We start from the raw sequence: 17,765 nt of genomic DNA, 5'->3' as shown, positions 1-17,765 counted from the left end.
AAAAAAATAAATTTTGCTATAAGGTTAAATCTAACAGAATTTGATTAAATTACACAAATGATTTTTTTGCTTTGCAGGCTAGCATGTGTACTATATTTATCACTGCTACCTTTTATTATGTAGAGCTCTGTAGGGCACAGAGCTGAACTCTAGGCTTACTAATAAGTACACAGTTGAAATACATTTGGGCCAACTGATTTGCCTGCTAAAGACATTCTACTTCTGTCTATTTGGTCCTGAGATTTACAAAGTCCTGCAAGACAGCAAAGCTCACTTGGTGACCTAAGCAATATAGCTAGGTCACACCTCTTCCACTATCATGTGAAGAGACAGTAAAGAAGTAAAGGAGTAGTAGACTGGTTATCTTACCTCACCAGACCACTGTCAGCAATCTGAACAATGGACATACCTGAACAATGTGACATACCTGATTGGTTTCTCTCTCTGTCTGAGGTTTGCTGTATAGGTGTTTACAAAAGACTACATATAAAGTCAATGGGACTCATTGACTAAAGGAATTAGGAATCTTCACACAATAAATTGTATGATGTTAGATAATGAGTTTATCTGAAATCTCCATTAACCACTGTAAATAATATTGTACTTATGAATATATTTTAGTTAGAGCTGTATCAGTGTGGGTGGGTAATATGTCTTCCCATAAATCCCTGTTCTACATATAGTTGGGTATGGTTTACGGTGCCAGAGGGAATATTCTATTAATGACAATTTCTTTACTGTGTAACAAAAGTCTCGACGCTCCTCAATACTCTGTGAGACAGTTCAGTTAGTTCAGTTCAGTTTTTCTAACAATGGGACCCAAATCTGTTGGCTTCACAAATATCCACGTTAAAGGATCCCTCATTTAGATATGCAATGAAGGTGTCCAGCCTTTCATTAATACTTAATTTCCCAGGATAAGGTCATGAACTGGCATACTTCCATAAATTCCATAAAGGGTGTGCCAAGATTTGCCTTAAACGGTGTTGGTGTATGCTAAATACAGGCGATTTGAAGTTATCCAAGTATGAAAGGGAATAGATGTGCCAACCAATCGGAGCTACTCCATGAAAACTAATGGTGGAGAGGCCTAAAACAATTGACACTAGAGGGAAAGAGAGGCTCTCTTTGGAACACCAGTTAACAGAATGGAATCCGTACGTGCATTTTCATGGTAATTATGGAATATATCCCTTGCACTTATATCTAAATGTTTGTCTTTTCTGTCTCACTGTTTGTATTTTGTAATATGTTAGAACTTTCTTAATAATGTTTATTTTATGTAACTAGATAGATTGTGTTAGTTTAGACTTTCATCTTATTCACCAATAAATTTTGGTTGTTATGTTAAACCTTTCACTCATAGATTATGAAATATTATATTTCATAATCTATATATGTGGTCAACAGTGAATATTTACTTCATTTATCAAATCATACAGATGAAATAAGTAAACAGGAATTCCCTTTTCACATGACTGGATAACTGAAGTACATATTCACACAATTTATTGTGTGAAGATTATCAACTCCTTTAGTAAATTACCTTCATTATATAGGTACCAACACTAGCTGCTTTAAAAACAAATTTAATCATTTTATTAAAACAAAGCTGCTTTAACTGGTGTTTTCTTTATATCTGCTTGGAGTTAAGTGTTAATTGCTATTAAATTAGCCAGTTCCTGCAGGAGGTACACAGCAGGTGGGCTTTAACACTGAGAGGCAGCATATATGTGCCCCTGTGTAAACATTTTTCTGTGTAGAAAGTACACTCCCAGCACAGTAACAAGCAGGTACCAGAAAGCTCCTGATGCATACTTGCGATCAGGAGTTTTCTGATCATGTGACTTATGTGCCTGCAAATCACAGCGGTCACATGATTGGAATACCCGCCTCCATCTCCCAGCATTCAAAACCTCTTAGGAGGGCCAGGAGGTGGTGGTGGGAAGTGGTTATTAATGTAAAATACATGTTTCAATACAAAAAAACCATAGCAAAACAACAGCTATGTCATTATTTATTTAGAAATAAATTAGAAAAATACAAAACCGCTCCCTTAAATCAGTGATTTATCTATAGTATATATCAAATTGTAGTAATTTGCAAATCTGTGCAATTTTCTGCATTTCAACAGCAAATTTTCTATGTCTATAAAAAGTATTGACATTGAGTTGATATTTAAAAAAAAACAAAAACAAAACTAGGTAATATAATAGCAACCAACACGGTTTCTGACATCATTTTCTGGGTCTTGACTTTTTTTTTATACATCAGCCCCTAAGAGGCCTAGAAAATATTTCTTAAAATACTTCTGATATACAGTTCCAATTCCCTTTGATACAGATTAAAAAAAAATCAAGAAAAAAAGAGCTCTGTAAACAATATTAAAATACATTTTAATCGAAGACCAAGATAAAACAACAATAGTTGCATGTTTTATTCCAGCTGTTCTTCTTCAAGATTTCTTTGTGACATCCAAATTAAAGAGATCTTAACTGCACCTATGCAGTTAATAAATATTTATATATTCCACGGTGTTAACAATCGGGGTTTCATGTCTAACAAAACTGTGGCAGCCAGAGCTACTGAATAATACAGAAAATCAGCATCTTTATCTAGAGCAAAATGTCAAAACACTGACTTAGATGTACGTGTCTATTACATACATATACATAAAGTACATTTGTGGATACAAAATCTACCTTGCAACCCTCCCCTTAGAATACAGATATATCCACCCAAGAAGTCAGCGAGTAGAATAAATATTGTTAGCATGACAGCTCATGAAACAGCTAGAGAGAACAAAAAAATGGAATTGCTAAAACATGGTAATCGCTTTGATATGGAGAGGCTTCTCAAGCTATAGGTGTTGAAGCATTGAATAATCGTCATCACGGGGAACATTATGCTCGGCATAGAAATACAGAGTCATGTAATAGTTTTACTATTATTATTAGAAGTAGTAATATTTTATATAAATAATTCCTCTTTACAAAGGAAAGCAGATGTCAGATGATTCATCTGTACAAAATAAAGCACACATCAGGTTCAAGTACATGCAGATCTCTTGTTAAAGCTGAACTTCAAGCAGTAATGAAAGACACAAATGCATCTCTGCAATTTCTAATACACCATTAAATGTATTTTTAAATTCAAGTAGTGTAAGTACCTGAATTCAGCTTTATAACTGCCTCTTGCAATCCCAGTACAGCAGAGGTGAGAAAGGGGACGATCAGGAGCACCAGAAGCCAATCAGGTGTGCTACATGTAAGGAGTATGCTGACAGGTGGAGAGAGCAGAATGAAGGATAAATGAACTCATCAGTCTGCTGCTTCTCCTTTCATAGTTCAGAAACATGGTCGAGGGCTGGGGAGAAAACCCGTTATTGAAAGTGAATCTGCAGCAGAAAAAGACCAGGTCCATTCCCCTGCCAGACAGGATTGTTCTGTGGTGCATAGCAGCATAAATCTCAGGACTGAATATACAGAAATAAAAAGCAGTTGGTAGGTAAAACAGCTCTCATATATTTATTTTATCTTTGCATTTAGCTGTTTGCCTGGAACTGTTTGCTACATTAAAGCTAAATACCCAGATCCCTGCTCTTAAATTGATATAATAATTATTATTGCACATTTGGTAAGGCAGATCTACAGAAGAGCAGAGACCACTATGCCCCCTTGAGAAAGCTGACCTTTAAGCAAAACAAGACTTGCAAACTCTGATGGTTGTTTTGGGGGTGATCCCCTTTATACCTCCATGTTATTTTACTCTTTGTAATCCATCCTCTATTTTTTTTAAACAAAAATGCAAATCTGTTGGCAGTAAAACATTTCAGATCTATGTATTTCAACTGTACATTTAGATGTCTGGATGTATTATAAAATAAATTTAGTGAGCTACTAATAATATCAGGTAAACACTGAACTGTGTTAAAATTAGAACATCCATTCAGTGTTCCTTGGCCTGAGCTCACAGTAATCCACTGTATCTGCAAACACATACAGCACTATAAATGTCAGAGTGGGAGCCAATGGAATGCAGATCTTCTATTCTGTGCAGTAAAAATCTGCTTGTTGCATCATCACGTTCATTCAAATTCACAAGGCAGGCATCAATCAGATTGGTAGCTTTGAGAAATTCTTGATATTAGCATTTATTTACATCAGACTTGCTGCTATGACAAGGAGGGGGTTCCAACATAAAAAAACAAATACACTCCAAGAGCACCAGATTACCAGGGAGGACTGCTGCATGCTTCAAAAGGACTACATTTCCAAGGTGGACTGTTGCACTACACACATCTGTAATTTGGCAGAAGTGACCAAATCACAGACTTTTAATTCTGGCTGAACAGAATTAAAACTTATTTGAAAAGCAAAAAAAGCCTGCATATAGCTACAGTGATTTGAGAAACCTTTTTGCTGTTAGCAAAATGTGAAAATTTAACAGGCCTGGCTAATATATTTAAATCTTCCAAATATGGAATGTTCAGTCACAAAGTGTTAGAACTACTGTCAGGTTTTAATTTATCGGTGTTACCACTATGGGGAGATTTACTGTACACTTACCGCCTTTTCCTGGTTTCCTGGTGGATGGATGCCTCCAAAACCGGAGAAAATGTAAAATCTATTAATAGGAAATCTGACATGGTGGCAAAGTGGGATTTTCGATAACTAAAAAAATATTATTACTCTTGTGTCACCAAAATAAGGACATAAAAGAAAATTTTGACATGTTGAACAGAAAAATCAAATGTTATTTCAGGACAGGTTACAATGTACTGTAAGCCATTCTCTTCTGTGACACAAGTGTACAGAATTGTGATTTACTCACTGGATTGTCCTCTGCTAGACTTATGATGTGTCGAAAGCAATTCATATTACAACCTGTGCTGGCATGACAATGGATTTTCAACTCAGCATGGGAAATAAACAATGTGATTTTCAATTAAAGTGGTTGTAAAGGCTTCATGCTTATTACCTTAAAGCATTCTCTACAATAAGGTAAAACACTTCTGTATGCAGCTCCCCCCAGCCCCCCTCCCCCTTATATTTAACGATCCAGTGCTGTGTCCAAGGTCCAGGAGCATCGTCTCTCTGCTCTCTCCTCACTGGACCAGGAGGCAGCAGCTGGAGCCATTGGCTCCTGCCGCTGTCATTCACAGGCAGAGAGCGGGGGCAGGGCCCAGCTGAATTGTGTGTGTCAATGGATCAATCGTGGCTTGCTATGGGGGCACTCGGCAGGGGGGAGAAGCTACTGGTGGGGGACCCCAGAAAAGGAGGACTGGGGCTGCTCTGTGCAAAACCATTGCACACAGCAGGTAAGTATGACATGCTTGATATTAAAAAAATATCTATATGTTTACAATCATTTTAAGAATATTGAAATATCTAATGTTGCTTGTACTCCCTTGTACTATGACACTTTCACTTTCAATCATCTCTATCTTATCCTAAATTTTTGCTGAATCAGTAATTATGCTTCATCACCATTTGAGAATAAACACAGCATATTTGCACAAAGGAGAGAGAACTGAAGATTTTGGTTTCCTTTATTTTTTATTAAGTTAAAATTTCATCTCATAAGGCATCAAAAGAGATTCTGATAAAAAGTGCAAAAGTAATAAAGAGTTTATGAAAAGGAGATGGATCTACATTTTTTACAGAACAGGGTACTGTCCTTAGAAAAACTATAGAAAAGTTGCAGAATTTTTAAATATTTTGCTTTCAGGAACATAAACGATTAATCCTAAACAGATTTAGATTTCTCTTCCATGGTCTATGTAAGATGTCCAAAGGTGTAAGATGTAGGTTAGCAGTCAGTTACAATATAGAATATAATCCTATATAACCCCATAGGACAATAATATGATCCTTCAATATGCATTCCTCATATATAGAGGAAGCAGAAGGTAAAACAAAGGAGCTTTTAAGGATATGCTTGATGATAATGCACGTAGTCACACTTCTATAATCCCAGGCACATGTCTTTTTCCTGTATAGCTGTGTTTTAAATCAAACAAAGTTAATTTTTTTAGAATATTATTTTGATCTGACAGCTGTTAGGGATCACAATGTAAATGGATTCAGACAATTCTGACCTAGCCTTGGGCAGAAAAAAAAGAAAACATCAGAAAACTCTCTAAAATGAAAAGTTTGTCAGATTTACTACTAGATTTAGAAAAATAAAGAATATAGCCATAACATGGATATCCAGGAAATGTTGTTCCCATGATGTCAGATGCAAAGGTATTTACCCAAATCCCAGGATTGAAGTCCTACATTATGCAGTATTAAATTACACCTCATAAATATCTGGCTACAATATGAAAACATTTCACAAAGTTTAGATTTCCAATAATTGCAACATATAGCATGATGTGAAAATCTTGAATAAACGTAGAGTAACGCAAGTGTTTTTCTATAACAATTCCTGCATTTACACTGGAATTGTTACAATTCTGTAACAAATCTTGCATGTACACCTTAGTTGTGTACATACAGTTGTGTCGTTATTGTAAAGGGGTGCTCATTTTACATAGATTTTTACTTTATTTTGGATAATGCAACTACCTGTGACCCCACTATGAGTCCAGAGTATGTGGTCTATTTAATATAGTACAAATTGTGCGGTGAGAAAATTAAGTTGCAGATGGTGCTAAATGGTGGCACATAAGGTGTGGGTTCATCAGATCTGCACATCTACTACCCTCCACATATAGTTGTCTGTGTATGATCTGCAACACAGTGTGCCCGGTGATTGAAATTGTTCTTTTGCTGCACTGCATAAGGTGTGCCTGGCATCATCTTCCAATCACTGTAAAATGCAGTAAAATGCTAAATACACCTGCATCTTGTGCAGGCAGGCTTTCAAAGAGTGTTAACTGCTGTTGTGTATTTCAAATGTAAGTATAAGTTGCAGGAGTCACTGTAGTTAGTGTATGTCATGTATCAGAATTTGCAACTATTTAGTGTGGATATTATTAGCTACATGGGACATTACTATAACATGTAACATTCTTGTAAAAGTATAAAAAAAACACTGTAAATTATGTGAGATTTGAATTACATGGGCATTTTCAGAAAACATTATCTATGGGTTTCAAAACACTGTATATATTGATTTCTTTTTTTTTAACCTAGTACTGAAATCTGTATAGATATTATGCAATGTGCAGTAACTTTAAAGATTAGTTCTATTTAATCGTTAACTGATTCAACATTGTAAACATATACCCCAATTTATGAAAAGAGCAAAAAATGTTCACCCGAATTTTAATCTCACAAGGGAATTTTCATTTAGTTTAGCGATTGTGGGAAACACACGTGCAATCATGTGGAAGCAAAAATTCTTTTTTTTCTTAAATTCTCCTTGCACGTGATTGGGTATTCTTTTACCACATTCATTTTGCATAGTGAGCATGCCTAACTTCTTTATTAAATGAGGGTCAGTGTATCTAAATCCAAGACCAAACATGTAACATACATCAGTTAATCAGTGCTTGGGTGCAGTGACTGCATTAGTTTTCCTTTTTTTTTTTATTCTATTCTTAAAGCGGAGTCCCTCTCAAAAGTGGAAACTCTGCTTGTTTGCCTCCCCCCCACTGCTATATTTGGCACCTTTTGGGAGCGAGGGGGGAGCAGGTACCTGGTTTTGACAGGTACCTGCTCCCACTTCCTGCTCAGTTTGCCGAGGCAAAGTAAGCCAGAAGTTCGTCCCCTCCTTCCTCCTGCAGTCTCCTGGGAACCTTCACAGGTCTTGCAAGCCTTGCAAACCGCAAGCCGTCACAGCCTGGTGCCCACAGTTGTGATGCTGGCGCAGAGGAGAGAAGAGGTAGAGAAGGGACGGTGCATGTGAGCACATCATTGGACCCTGGGACAGGTAAGTATGTGTTTATTAAAAGTCAACAGCTACAGTTTTTGTAGCTGCTGACTTTTAATAAACACAAAACTGACTGGAAATCTACTTTTAACTTGTAACTCTGCCAGTAGAAAAACTTTCTAGGGTGACAACAATCACTCACTTCACTGTATCTATGTATGGTGGAGAGTTTTTACGCTAGGAGCACAGAAAGTTAGGGCCCACTGGATTTCTGATGGGAACAACACACATTTTTCTGTATTTTTAGCATTTTTGTGGCTTGTTCACCCTGCAATCCCCATGTGCATTGTGCAGTTCCACATGCACATTTACATGCCACTATTTCTTCTTTTTTAGAGTTGTACTTGCATTTGTTGTGCAAGTGCATTCCGATGCGTTCATGTGCGAAAAAATGCAGCACACTGTTCTTTTTTAAATGCACAGAAAATCAATGCAATGATGTAAACTGTAATATGGTGCACTCATTTTTCTTGCATATGCCTTTGTACTTTGCTTAAAAACGTGTTTGACTACATCTAGGGTAAAAGAGCCAATAAAGAGACAAAATGTTGGGAATTATTATTATTATTATACAGTATTTATAAAGCGCCAACAGTTCGCTCAGCGCTGTACATTACCATGGGAGACAGAACATGCGATACAATAACAATACAATGCGATACACGAGGGGTTCGATGGCCCTGCTCCTTGGAGCTTACAATCTAGGAGGGAGGGGATAGTGTTACAGGAGGAAAAGCTGTGGGGGATGGAGTAGTAGGAAGAGTGGAGGAGGTTGGGAATTAGCAGGGGATAGGGTAGGCTTCCCTGAAGAGGTGGGTTTTCAGGGTGCGCCTAAAGGAGAGGAGAGTAGGTGATAGTCTGATGGATTGGGGTAGGGAGTTCCAGAGTATGGGTGACACCCTGGAGAAGTCCTGGAGGTGGGAATGGGCGGAGGAGACTAGGGAACTAGAGAGAAGAAGGTCTTGTGAGGAGCGGAGAGTGCGTGTAGGGTGGTACTTGGATATTAGGTCGGTGATGTAGTTTGGGGCAGTATAATGGACAGCTTTGCACGTCAGTGTTAGGATTTTGAATTAGATCCGTTGGGCAATCGGAAGCCAGTGGAGGCATTGGCAGAGGGGGGTGGCTGAAACGGAGTGGTTGGTAAGGTGGATGAGTCTGGCTGCCATATTCAGGATCGACTGAAGTGGGGATAGCCTGTGGCGAGGCAGGCCATTGAGGAGGGAGTTGCAGTAATCGAGTCGTGATATGATGAGGGAGTGGATGAGCTGTTTAGTGGTTTCTGGGGTTAGGAACGTGCGTATTTTGGCGATGTTGCAGAGGTGGAGTCTGCATGAGTTTGTTAGTGATTGGACTTGGGGCTGGAAGGATAGATTGGAGTCAAGAATGACACCAAGTACTCTGGCTTGTGGGGCGGGCCTGATGGTGGCATTGTTGGACGTGATGGAGAAATCAGTGGGGGGTGGTGTGCATGCTGGGGGGAAGACTAGGAGCTCAGTTTTGGAGAGGTTCAGTTTAAGGAAGTGGAGCGACATCCAATCTGAAATGTCGTTCAGTAGGCTTGTGATTCGGGTGGAGACTGAGAGGGTGAGTCGAGGGGTCGAGAGATTTGAGTGTCGTCGGCATAGAGGTGGTAGTTGAAGCCATGAGAGTGAATGAGTTGGCCAAGGGAGGAGGTGTAGATGGAGAAGAGAAGGAGCCCGGGGACAGAGCCTTGAGGGACCCCAACAGAGAGGGGGAGTGAGGGGGAGGTGGTAGCGTTATAGGTAATTGTGTATGTATTGGAGAGGTGTTATAGACATATACAGTAGATATATATAGATATATATATATATTTTTTTTTCGTATAGACATACAGTTGACTGGTTGTAATGGGTCACTGTATTGTGTTCAGTGTCATGCCAACTGCTCTAACTTAAATTAGTTTATTAGCATGTTACCATCAAAGAACTACTTTTAACATTAAACCCTTTCCCAAGCAGCCCTGACACTCCTTTAAATGGGGTATTATGACTAGGGGACAGGAAAGTGCACATGATCATGTGACCACTGTGATTGGTGGTCACATAATTGGGAGACACTCCTGCTGGCTCCCAATGATTACCTTTGACAGGTCAGTCTCTGTGCTGGGAGCATGCAGTGAGTGTGCGCTCTGCTGAGAAACCTCTGCTGGCCATGGACGCATATGTATGCCATATGGCTGTGAAAACTCACCCTCTTTGTCACCGCAAGAAGTTAACATGCAGAGGGTGACATTAACTTTAATAATTCTTTACATAACAGAAAACGTATCATTTAAATGTGTGTACTAAAATTCTAACTGGGCTGTAATACAATTTGGTACAATTTGAATATTGAAAGTCTGTCAAAAGACCATGCAGGAGTAAATGCAAAAATACTAATGCAGGGACCTTTATTAAATGTGCATTGTATTAGATCAGTGAGTGGTTATTTTGTGTAGGCAGAAATTGTGTAAATCTGATTCCCTTTTAAAGTGGGCAAAAATGTGTTTGCGCAGTAGCTGCTCAACAGTAGGTACAGAACCAAGTGTCTGTGGAGCTCAAAGTTTTTTCTTAGTACCTGAAAATAGCAAAGATGCAACATGTGCATTCCAGCACCTGACTCTTCGACCCTTTTGGCTGCTTTATGAGGCCATAAGTTACCAGTATGGCTCTTATATTGAACATACCTAACCCAGATACCATTTGGGAGAATATTCTTTTAACATGTATATCTAAAAAGAAATCATAAAAAGAAAAGCATGCAATGTAAAAGCAACAAAGAAAAAATATTTTCTGTTTAGTCTTGATAAAAAACAGAAATATTAAATCTGGACAAATGACAGGTACTACATTGTGAACATAACATAATTCCCCAACCACCTTAACATTGCATGGAGTTATGACATGCAATTGGGAACATGTAACAAATATAAAGTAGGTGTTATTCCAATTTGGCTACAAAAGTGGATACAGTAAACTTTAACCACTTTAGCAATTTGAACGTACTATGTTAAAAAGGTTAATGACGAGCTGATGGCTTGTGCCCATCTTGCTTATCCATTTCCTGGCTTGAATGTGAAGCAGTGGCTGAATAGCTGCAGATCACTTCTGCAGAGCAAGCGTTGCAGTGCTCCTCCCCCCCCCCATGCGTGGTTCCTATGCTGTCCCGCTTTTACCGAGAGCCTGGGACAACAGCAAGCCACTTCAGTGTGGAAAGTGGGGGGAGACCAAGGCACATCCATGTTCCAATCTCCTCTGTAGACAAAGAACAGATCCCCAATTTCCTGGCCGATACAACCAAGGGACACATATAATTCAGCAGATTTGTGCTGTTACATGCATTTTATCATATAGGACCCCAAATGTCTCCAAAAAGAGTACCTGTCACCTGCCCAATGCTATCAAATATGGGTTTATAAACTCCTTTTGATGGCAATAAAGTAAAAAAAAATAAAGGTATACGTAAACCAAAGTTGCACCACACATATGAGGTATCACTGAGTACATCAGAGTGAAAGCAATAATTCTAGCACAAAAGCTCCTGGTTAACTTTAACCACTAGCCTACAGGGCACTTATACCCCCTTCCTGCCCAGGCCACTTTCCAGCTTTCAGCGCTGTTGCACTTTGAATGACAATTGCGCAGTCATGCAACACTGTACCCATATGAAATTTTTATAATTTTTTTGTGACAGATAGAGCTTTATTTTGGTGGTATTTAATCACCTCTGGGTTTTTTATTTTTTCTTAAACAAACCAAAAACCACAGAAAATTTTGAAAAAAAAATTTTTTTTCTTAGTTTTTGTTATAAAATGTTGTAAATACGTGATTTTTCTCCTTCACTGATGAGCGCTAATGAGGCTGCAGTGATGGGCACTGATAGGCTGCACTGATGGGCACTGATAGGCTGCACTGATGGACATTGATAGGTGGCACTGATGAGGAGGCACTGGTAGGTGGCACTGATGGCATTGACAGGCATCACTGATGGGCACTGAAAGGCAGCACTCATGTATGGCACTGATAGGCGGCACTGATGAACACTGACAGGTGGCGCTGCTGGGGCTACACAGATCATCAGGGCACACTGATCATCAGTGCTCTGATGATCTGTGTACATGCCCCTCGAGGAATGCCGATTACTGGCTCTCCTCTTCTCACGAGCTGCCAGCGTGACAGCTCGTGGGGAGAGAAATGCCGATAGCCGGCATTTCCCTGTTTACATGTAAGCAGCTGTGATGGGACACAGCTGTTCACATGACCGAGCCGACATCTTCGGCTCTTTTCATTGTTCGGTGATCCGCTGTGTCCAAGGGACACAGTGCACCGCCAATCGCCGCGCATGCGCGGTTAGAATGGGAGGACGTCATATGACGTCCTCCCAGAACGAGAGAACCTCCTTGCGTCCATCATTTTACTATATGGCGGGTGGGAGGCGGTTAAATTGATGAGCTGTAAAGGCTTTTAAATGGTCACCCATGAAGATTGTTGGGTACCATAATTTTTGCGATATCATGGGCGCACACAATTCTAAGATTTTACATGTTTGGTATCTATTTACTTAATGCAACCTCATCTTTTATATTTTACCAAAAACTGGTATTATAGCATGCATGTTTGCACTAAAATCCATTTTATTATATATTTTCCTGAAAATATGTGTTTGGAAAACAGTTGTGCAAATAGCATGAGACATCAAAATTGCAACTATAACCTTTTTAATTCTACAGTACAAGGCCTCTGTTTTCAGAAAATATACAATGTCTTGTGGGTTTAAGTAATTTTATGCTCAAAAATTAAGATATTAACATGTGTGCAAAAAATTAAAAAAAAAGCAAGAACTAGTTAAAGAACATGTAAACCCAACATTTTATATTCATTATATGTGTCCATACCATTTACTTTTATGAAAAAGTATCCTGTTCTCTTTTGTGTGAAATCTCTGGTGTTCCTGCCAGTCCCTCTGCTTTCCTAATAAAAACTGACCACACTAGACAGGAAAGCACAGCATGGTCTGTTTGCTGGCTGTGCTAGGAACTCATCCTGCTCTCCTCTAATGAGCAGACTTCTGCTGACACCCCACCTCCACCTCCGCACAGCCATTGCACTGAGAACAAAGGGTATGCGACCAGTTATTTTTAAAAAGGGTATGTATAATGTTTTATATACACAAATGTTGTGCCTTTCATTTTCATTGTTTTACAAGGTAAGGGTTTACTTATACTTTAAAGCAGATTTGATTTAATTGCAGGTTCATATGTGCCTATGTGTTAAAGAACACTCCACGGCAAGATTTTATTTACAGTTGCACCAAGATTTGTGATGCTGATTTCAGTTCAGATCAATAGGTCCCAATTACTTTCTTCAAAAACATGAAAACATAATGTCAATTAAGAAAAAGACAACACCTTAGAATTTAGAAAACTAAGAACAGACAACACATGAGATGTTAATGCTGCACATTAGACAAGAAAGTAAAATTAGACATTTAGGGAGCCAGACTAACTCATGCAATACCCTGTCTATATCATGTGCATTAAGAATGACAGCAGAAATACTGATCTAAAGAGTCCTAATTAATGACACTAACAATATTTCATGCACGGTATGTATAAAAGTGACAAAACGATCTGATCTCATTGAAAAAAAATTAAATAAAATTTTAGGTCAATGTATTCTTTCTGCCACTCTACAAAATATCACACAAACAGCAATTTAAGTTTGAAAGACTGCTTGAACACTACTCAACTATTCCAAAGGAGTGACCTATGACACCGATCATGACATTGAAAATAGTTTTAATTTGCTGTACTGCCTAAGCAGCTGGGAAAGATAATTTTTTTTATATTCAAACAAAATCTAATTTTCCACACATGCAAAATATGATTTTATAATGCCATTATTAATTTGCCGTTACTGCGAATTCCCACCTACCCCTTAATCACATTAAAGCATAATAGGCTCACCGTTGTAGACACTGGAACAATCTCAGTGTGGAATGACAGGGGACTGGAATGATCCTTTTGTCAAGAGGAGTGACAAGGAACTTGAATGATCTGAAAGTGCAACAACAGGGGACTGGAACAATGTAAAAGGAAAATATACAGTAATAGCAATGACCCAAACTAAGAAGACTGTAAGAAGTACTGAATGCCAAAAGACAGAAAAAGTAGATATGATTGTGACAGATAAGATACAGAATTGTGAACTGAAAATGTTAGAAAGAACACAGAAAAAACATGTGAGAGAAGATATGTGAAATGGTTGACTCCCACTGTGTATTCCCATAGTAGTACTAAAATAAGTACAAAACTACATATAACGTTTACCCAAATTTCCAAGACTGAAAACAGCATTGATAATAAAAATGTTTGGAAGTGAATACATCAGATTATAGAAAATACAGGACATACAGAAGACATCTAAACAGTAAAACTGCACATGCTTTTACATACTCTAGGTAGTTTCGGAATGCATTCTCCATGCTGGTGCTGGTCCTACATAGCCAAATTCTCCAATGTAAAAATAATATGGCAGGATTGTGACTCAATATACTGCAATGATGAAATTATGGCCAAGATGGCAGCTAAAAGTATGGTAACACATGACCAACACCACCAAGTCAGAATGTCAATAACTAAGTAACATGAAAATGTGTGGTTTTATTTGGTTCATTTGCTAGCTCCAGTCTCCCATGCTGGTGACTCTTATAAAGCAATGATAATAAAAATGTATTTATATGAGAAGGTGAAAAATAAACTTCTGTTTTGAGGTCCTTGCCACCTCATTGTAAAAAAGAAACACTATTAAAAGAAATGTACTTTGATGTTTTCTATGGTCAATTTTGGTTATCAAGATAAAAATACTGCAAATAGAAGGGAAAGTAGAAATTTATTTACGAATGCACAATGCTAAAATATGCACTTTCTTCCACATACACATGAGACAATTTACTGCTTTTATTCAACAGTGAGTGCATCTTTAGGTAAACATCTAATTTGGCCAGGCTCATCTACCACAACACTACAATGCATATCTTCTGTTTGGCAAAATGAACCTCAAGGGCACCCACTCCTAAACCTGTATAGAAACATTGCCATTTCAGCATAGTCCTTCAGAAGTAAATTGTAGCACTATGAATGAAACCATCCCAATCCCAAAATGTGCATCTCACATCGAAGACCATATTCTCAACAGGAATCACAAAAGAAATGTCCAATCCTGAAATTCTGCACACCAGCTGAACAAAATATGGGGAAATTGATGGACAAAAGTATCAACCTATATGATAAGCAGCAACCCATCAGGGTGAAAATTCACTAAATAGTAGGACTTCATATATACAGAGCTCAATACGTTTTTGTGTCCATAAGGGAAACAGGACTCCTGTGCTCTCAGATTTTCCACTGTTCCTAATCAATAAGGATAGCAGGTACACTCCATTCAAAAGGAAAAATAGAAATAGAGGCTGCAATGGTGGGATATTGTTGATACAGTTTATTAAAATAAAGCAAAGCAAAATAAAATCAAGCAGAATAAAACTCACAGTGGATGCTGTAAAGCCTACCCAACAGCATATAACAGCATCTGCTCGGTTCCTCCAATTAATTTTGTTCTATGATATCTCTTTGTCACCCTGAAGAGTTGGTGGCCGTTGGTGTTTATCATATACGTTGAAACTTTTGTGCTCTGCTCTCCTCATATGTTGATCAGCTGATCTGCAGTATTCAGGACTGGACATTTCTTTTGTGATTTCTATTAAGGCTATGGCCACTAGATGTGAGATGCACATACGTATTGGATAGAGAAGGGTCTGATTCATAGCTCCAAAATTTACATATGACTTTACTAAAGTTTTTGTTTGTTTCAGCATACCCCTTACTACATAAAATGAGGGTACTTTAGTGAAAAAAAAATGTACTCTTACAATTTAAACTGCTAATATAGGGAACCCAAGTGTACACTAAAACAAAAACAACAATTTTTAAACAGGTGTACAGCACTGCAGTCCAAACAGTTCATACAGTTGCTTGGTCTCCTTATGGTACGTAGTTGAAAGTTGGGAGAAAAAACACTCTGCTTAGAATGCCAGAGTGGGAGAGTACATAATCACTATACCTCGGATAACACCACTAATGAATTTTAAGGTTTTATTTTTTTTCTTTTCATAAGAACAGTGATTCAGTGACCCACAATAATTTATTGTGGTCCATTCAGTGACTGAGCTATTTATTACTAATTGGAAAAGACTGGTTAAAAGTGGTACTCAACCCCAAACCATAAATGTATATTGCAGCTTACCAATCATTAGATGTGATGGCTGCATTGGTTTCTATTTTAGACTTTTTCCCCCTTTGTTTTCACCCAGTAATCTGTCCAGTAACACACCTCCTGTATTAGACTGCCCCCATGAATGAGCACAAGGACACCTTTGCACAGCAGCATTGTCAGTCTGGGTGGGGAGGGGAGTGCTAGATGAACTAGTAAATTTAGATACACTAACAAATTAAAACCAAATTCCAGCAACTTTTACATCTGAGAGCTTGTTCTTTTAAAAACCAACAGAGCTACTGGCCAGATCACCAGGTGAAAATAAAAGAAAGAAAACCTAAAAAAAAATAAAACGAATGCGCCACCACATCTAAGAATAAGTAAGCTGCACTATATTAAATGTTTTCTTTTGGGTTTAACACCCCTTTAAGTAAGTAGTAACACTAATATCTAAAGTAATATAAAAACTAAGACTAGCAGCTAAATACACACCCTTAAAATAATATCAGTGTATGAAAACCCTAACAATAAACTTCTCTTAGATGCTCACTTTTGGTCTGTTAAATATGCCATTAAAAGTGTTTTGTTATATCTGTTTGAAAATTGTAAAAATATACTTGTTGATCTTTTAACAGTATAGGTTAGTTGGCCAAATGATCAGACGGAGTAACTGTTACTTGCAATTTAAAAAAACACATGCAAAGTTAGAAGCAAAAAGGTGAATCGGGTTCAGGATGGCAAGGGTCATGCATATACTGTAGATTAATAGATATTATGAAAGCTGCACAACAATCTCTCTGTGGCTCAATCAGGGTAATGTGGGTACATAGCATAGCCTCTATTTGATTCTAACACCAGAGTTTAGCTAAGAATCATTACAGTACAGAACACAGCTACTTGTGATTACTCTCATACATAGATTCCTTCACAGTGAAGTCTAGGGTGGCACTGGTAAGAAAGGCAAACAGGCACTTTACAGTTCTACCAGAAAAAAATGAATTCAGCCACCACATCTAAGGACAAATAGGTCGCAATATATTTACATTTTTGTTCTTGGGGTCAGATCTTTATTTATTGTGTTAAATTGGTAAAACATAAAATATGACTATCTCTAAGACGTTACTGCAGATTGCAAATTTTAAGTACAGATTAGAACCCGCATGTGAACAACTTCACAAACACTTCAGTTACATTCCTATTATTGTATGCAGAGCTTTGGAATGTCAGAATATTGAAGTAGAATGTATACAGTGGGTACATGTACAGTCCACATCAGTGACCATATATGCTGTGCAAGTCAAGTGTAGTATGTCACCAAGTTGCAGTAGTTCCCTTCCACCACACACCATTTCACAGTAGAACAATGTAATGTGACAGTTCACAAACTTTTTACAAATTTCAAAATAAAGCCTTCTAACAATTGGAATCAGCTTCAGTGTTAAAAAGGGGTGATGAACCCAAGTTTACAAGTAGATGTAATGCTGAACTGCGCAAAGCATGTAGAATATAAAAACCAAAGAGTAAATAAATGACACTAGTGCTTGAGTGTAATTGGATCAAGCCTGCCAACATGCCCAAATGCCTTCTTTTTTATAGTGGTAACTTTAAACAAAA

General features: G+C 38.0%; 1 protein-coding gene across 11 annotated transcripts in view; it reads right to left on the bottom strand.

The window, feature by feature from the left end:
• The window catches only part of FOXP2 (forkhead box P2), a 300,141-nt gene that overhangs the window by 8,583 nt on the left and 273,793 nt on the right, over positions 1-17,765 (bottom strand). For 8 of the 11 annotated variants that reach the window (XM_089692669.1, XM_089692670.1, XM_089692671.1 and 5 more), the window contains one exon: positions 13,847-13,936. The exons of the other annotated variants lie outside the window; for them this stretch is intronic. In XM_089692669.1, coding sequence (XP_089548795.1) covers positions 13,847-13,936 — 90 coding nt within the window. The remainder of the gene's footprint in view (positions 1-13,846; positions 13,937-17,765) is intronic. 11 annotated transcript variants of the gene reach the window in all.

This window comes from Staurois parvus, unplaced genomic scaffold (assembly GCF_062004578.1).
Source record: "Staurois parvus isolate SC_StPar_1 unplaced genomic scaffold, SC_StPar_1.0 ptg000599l, whole genome shotgun sequence".
NCBI lineage: Eukaryota > Metazoa > Chordata > Amphibia > Anura > Ranidae > Staurois > Staurois parvus.
Note: the sequence above shows the minus strand (reverse complement) of the source record. Positions and strands in the feature narration are given on the sequence as shown.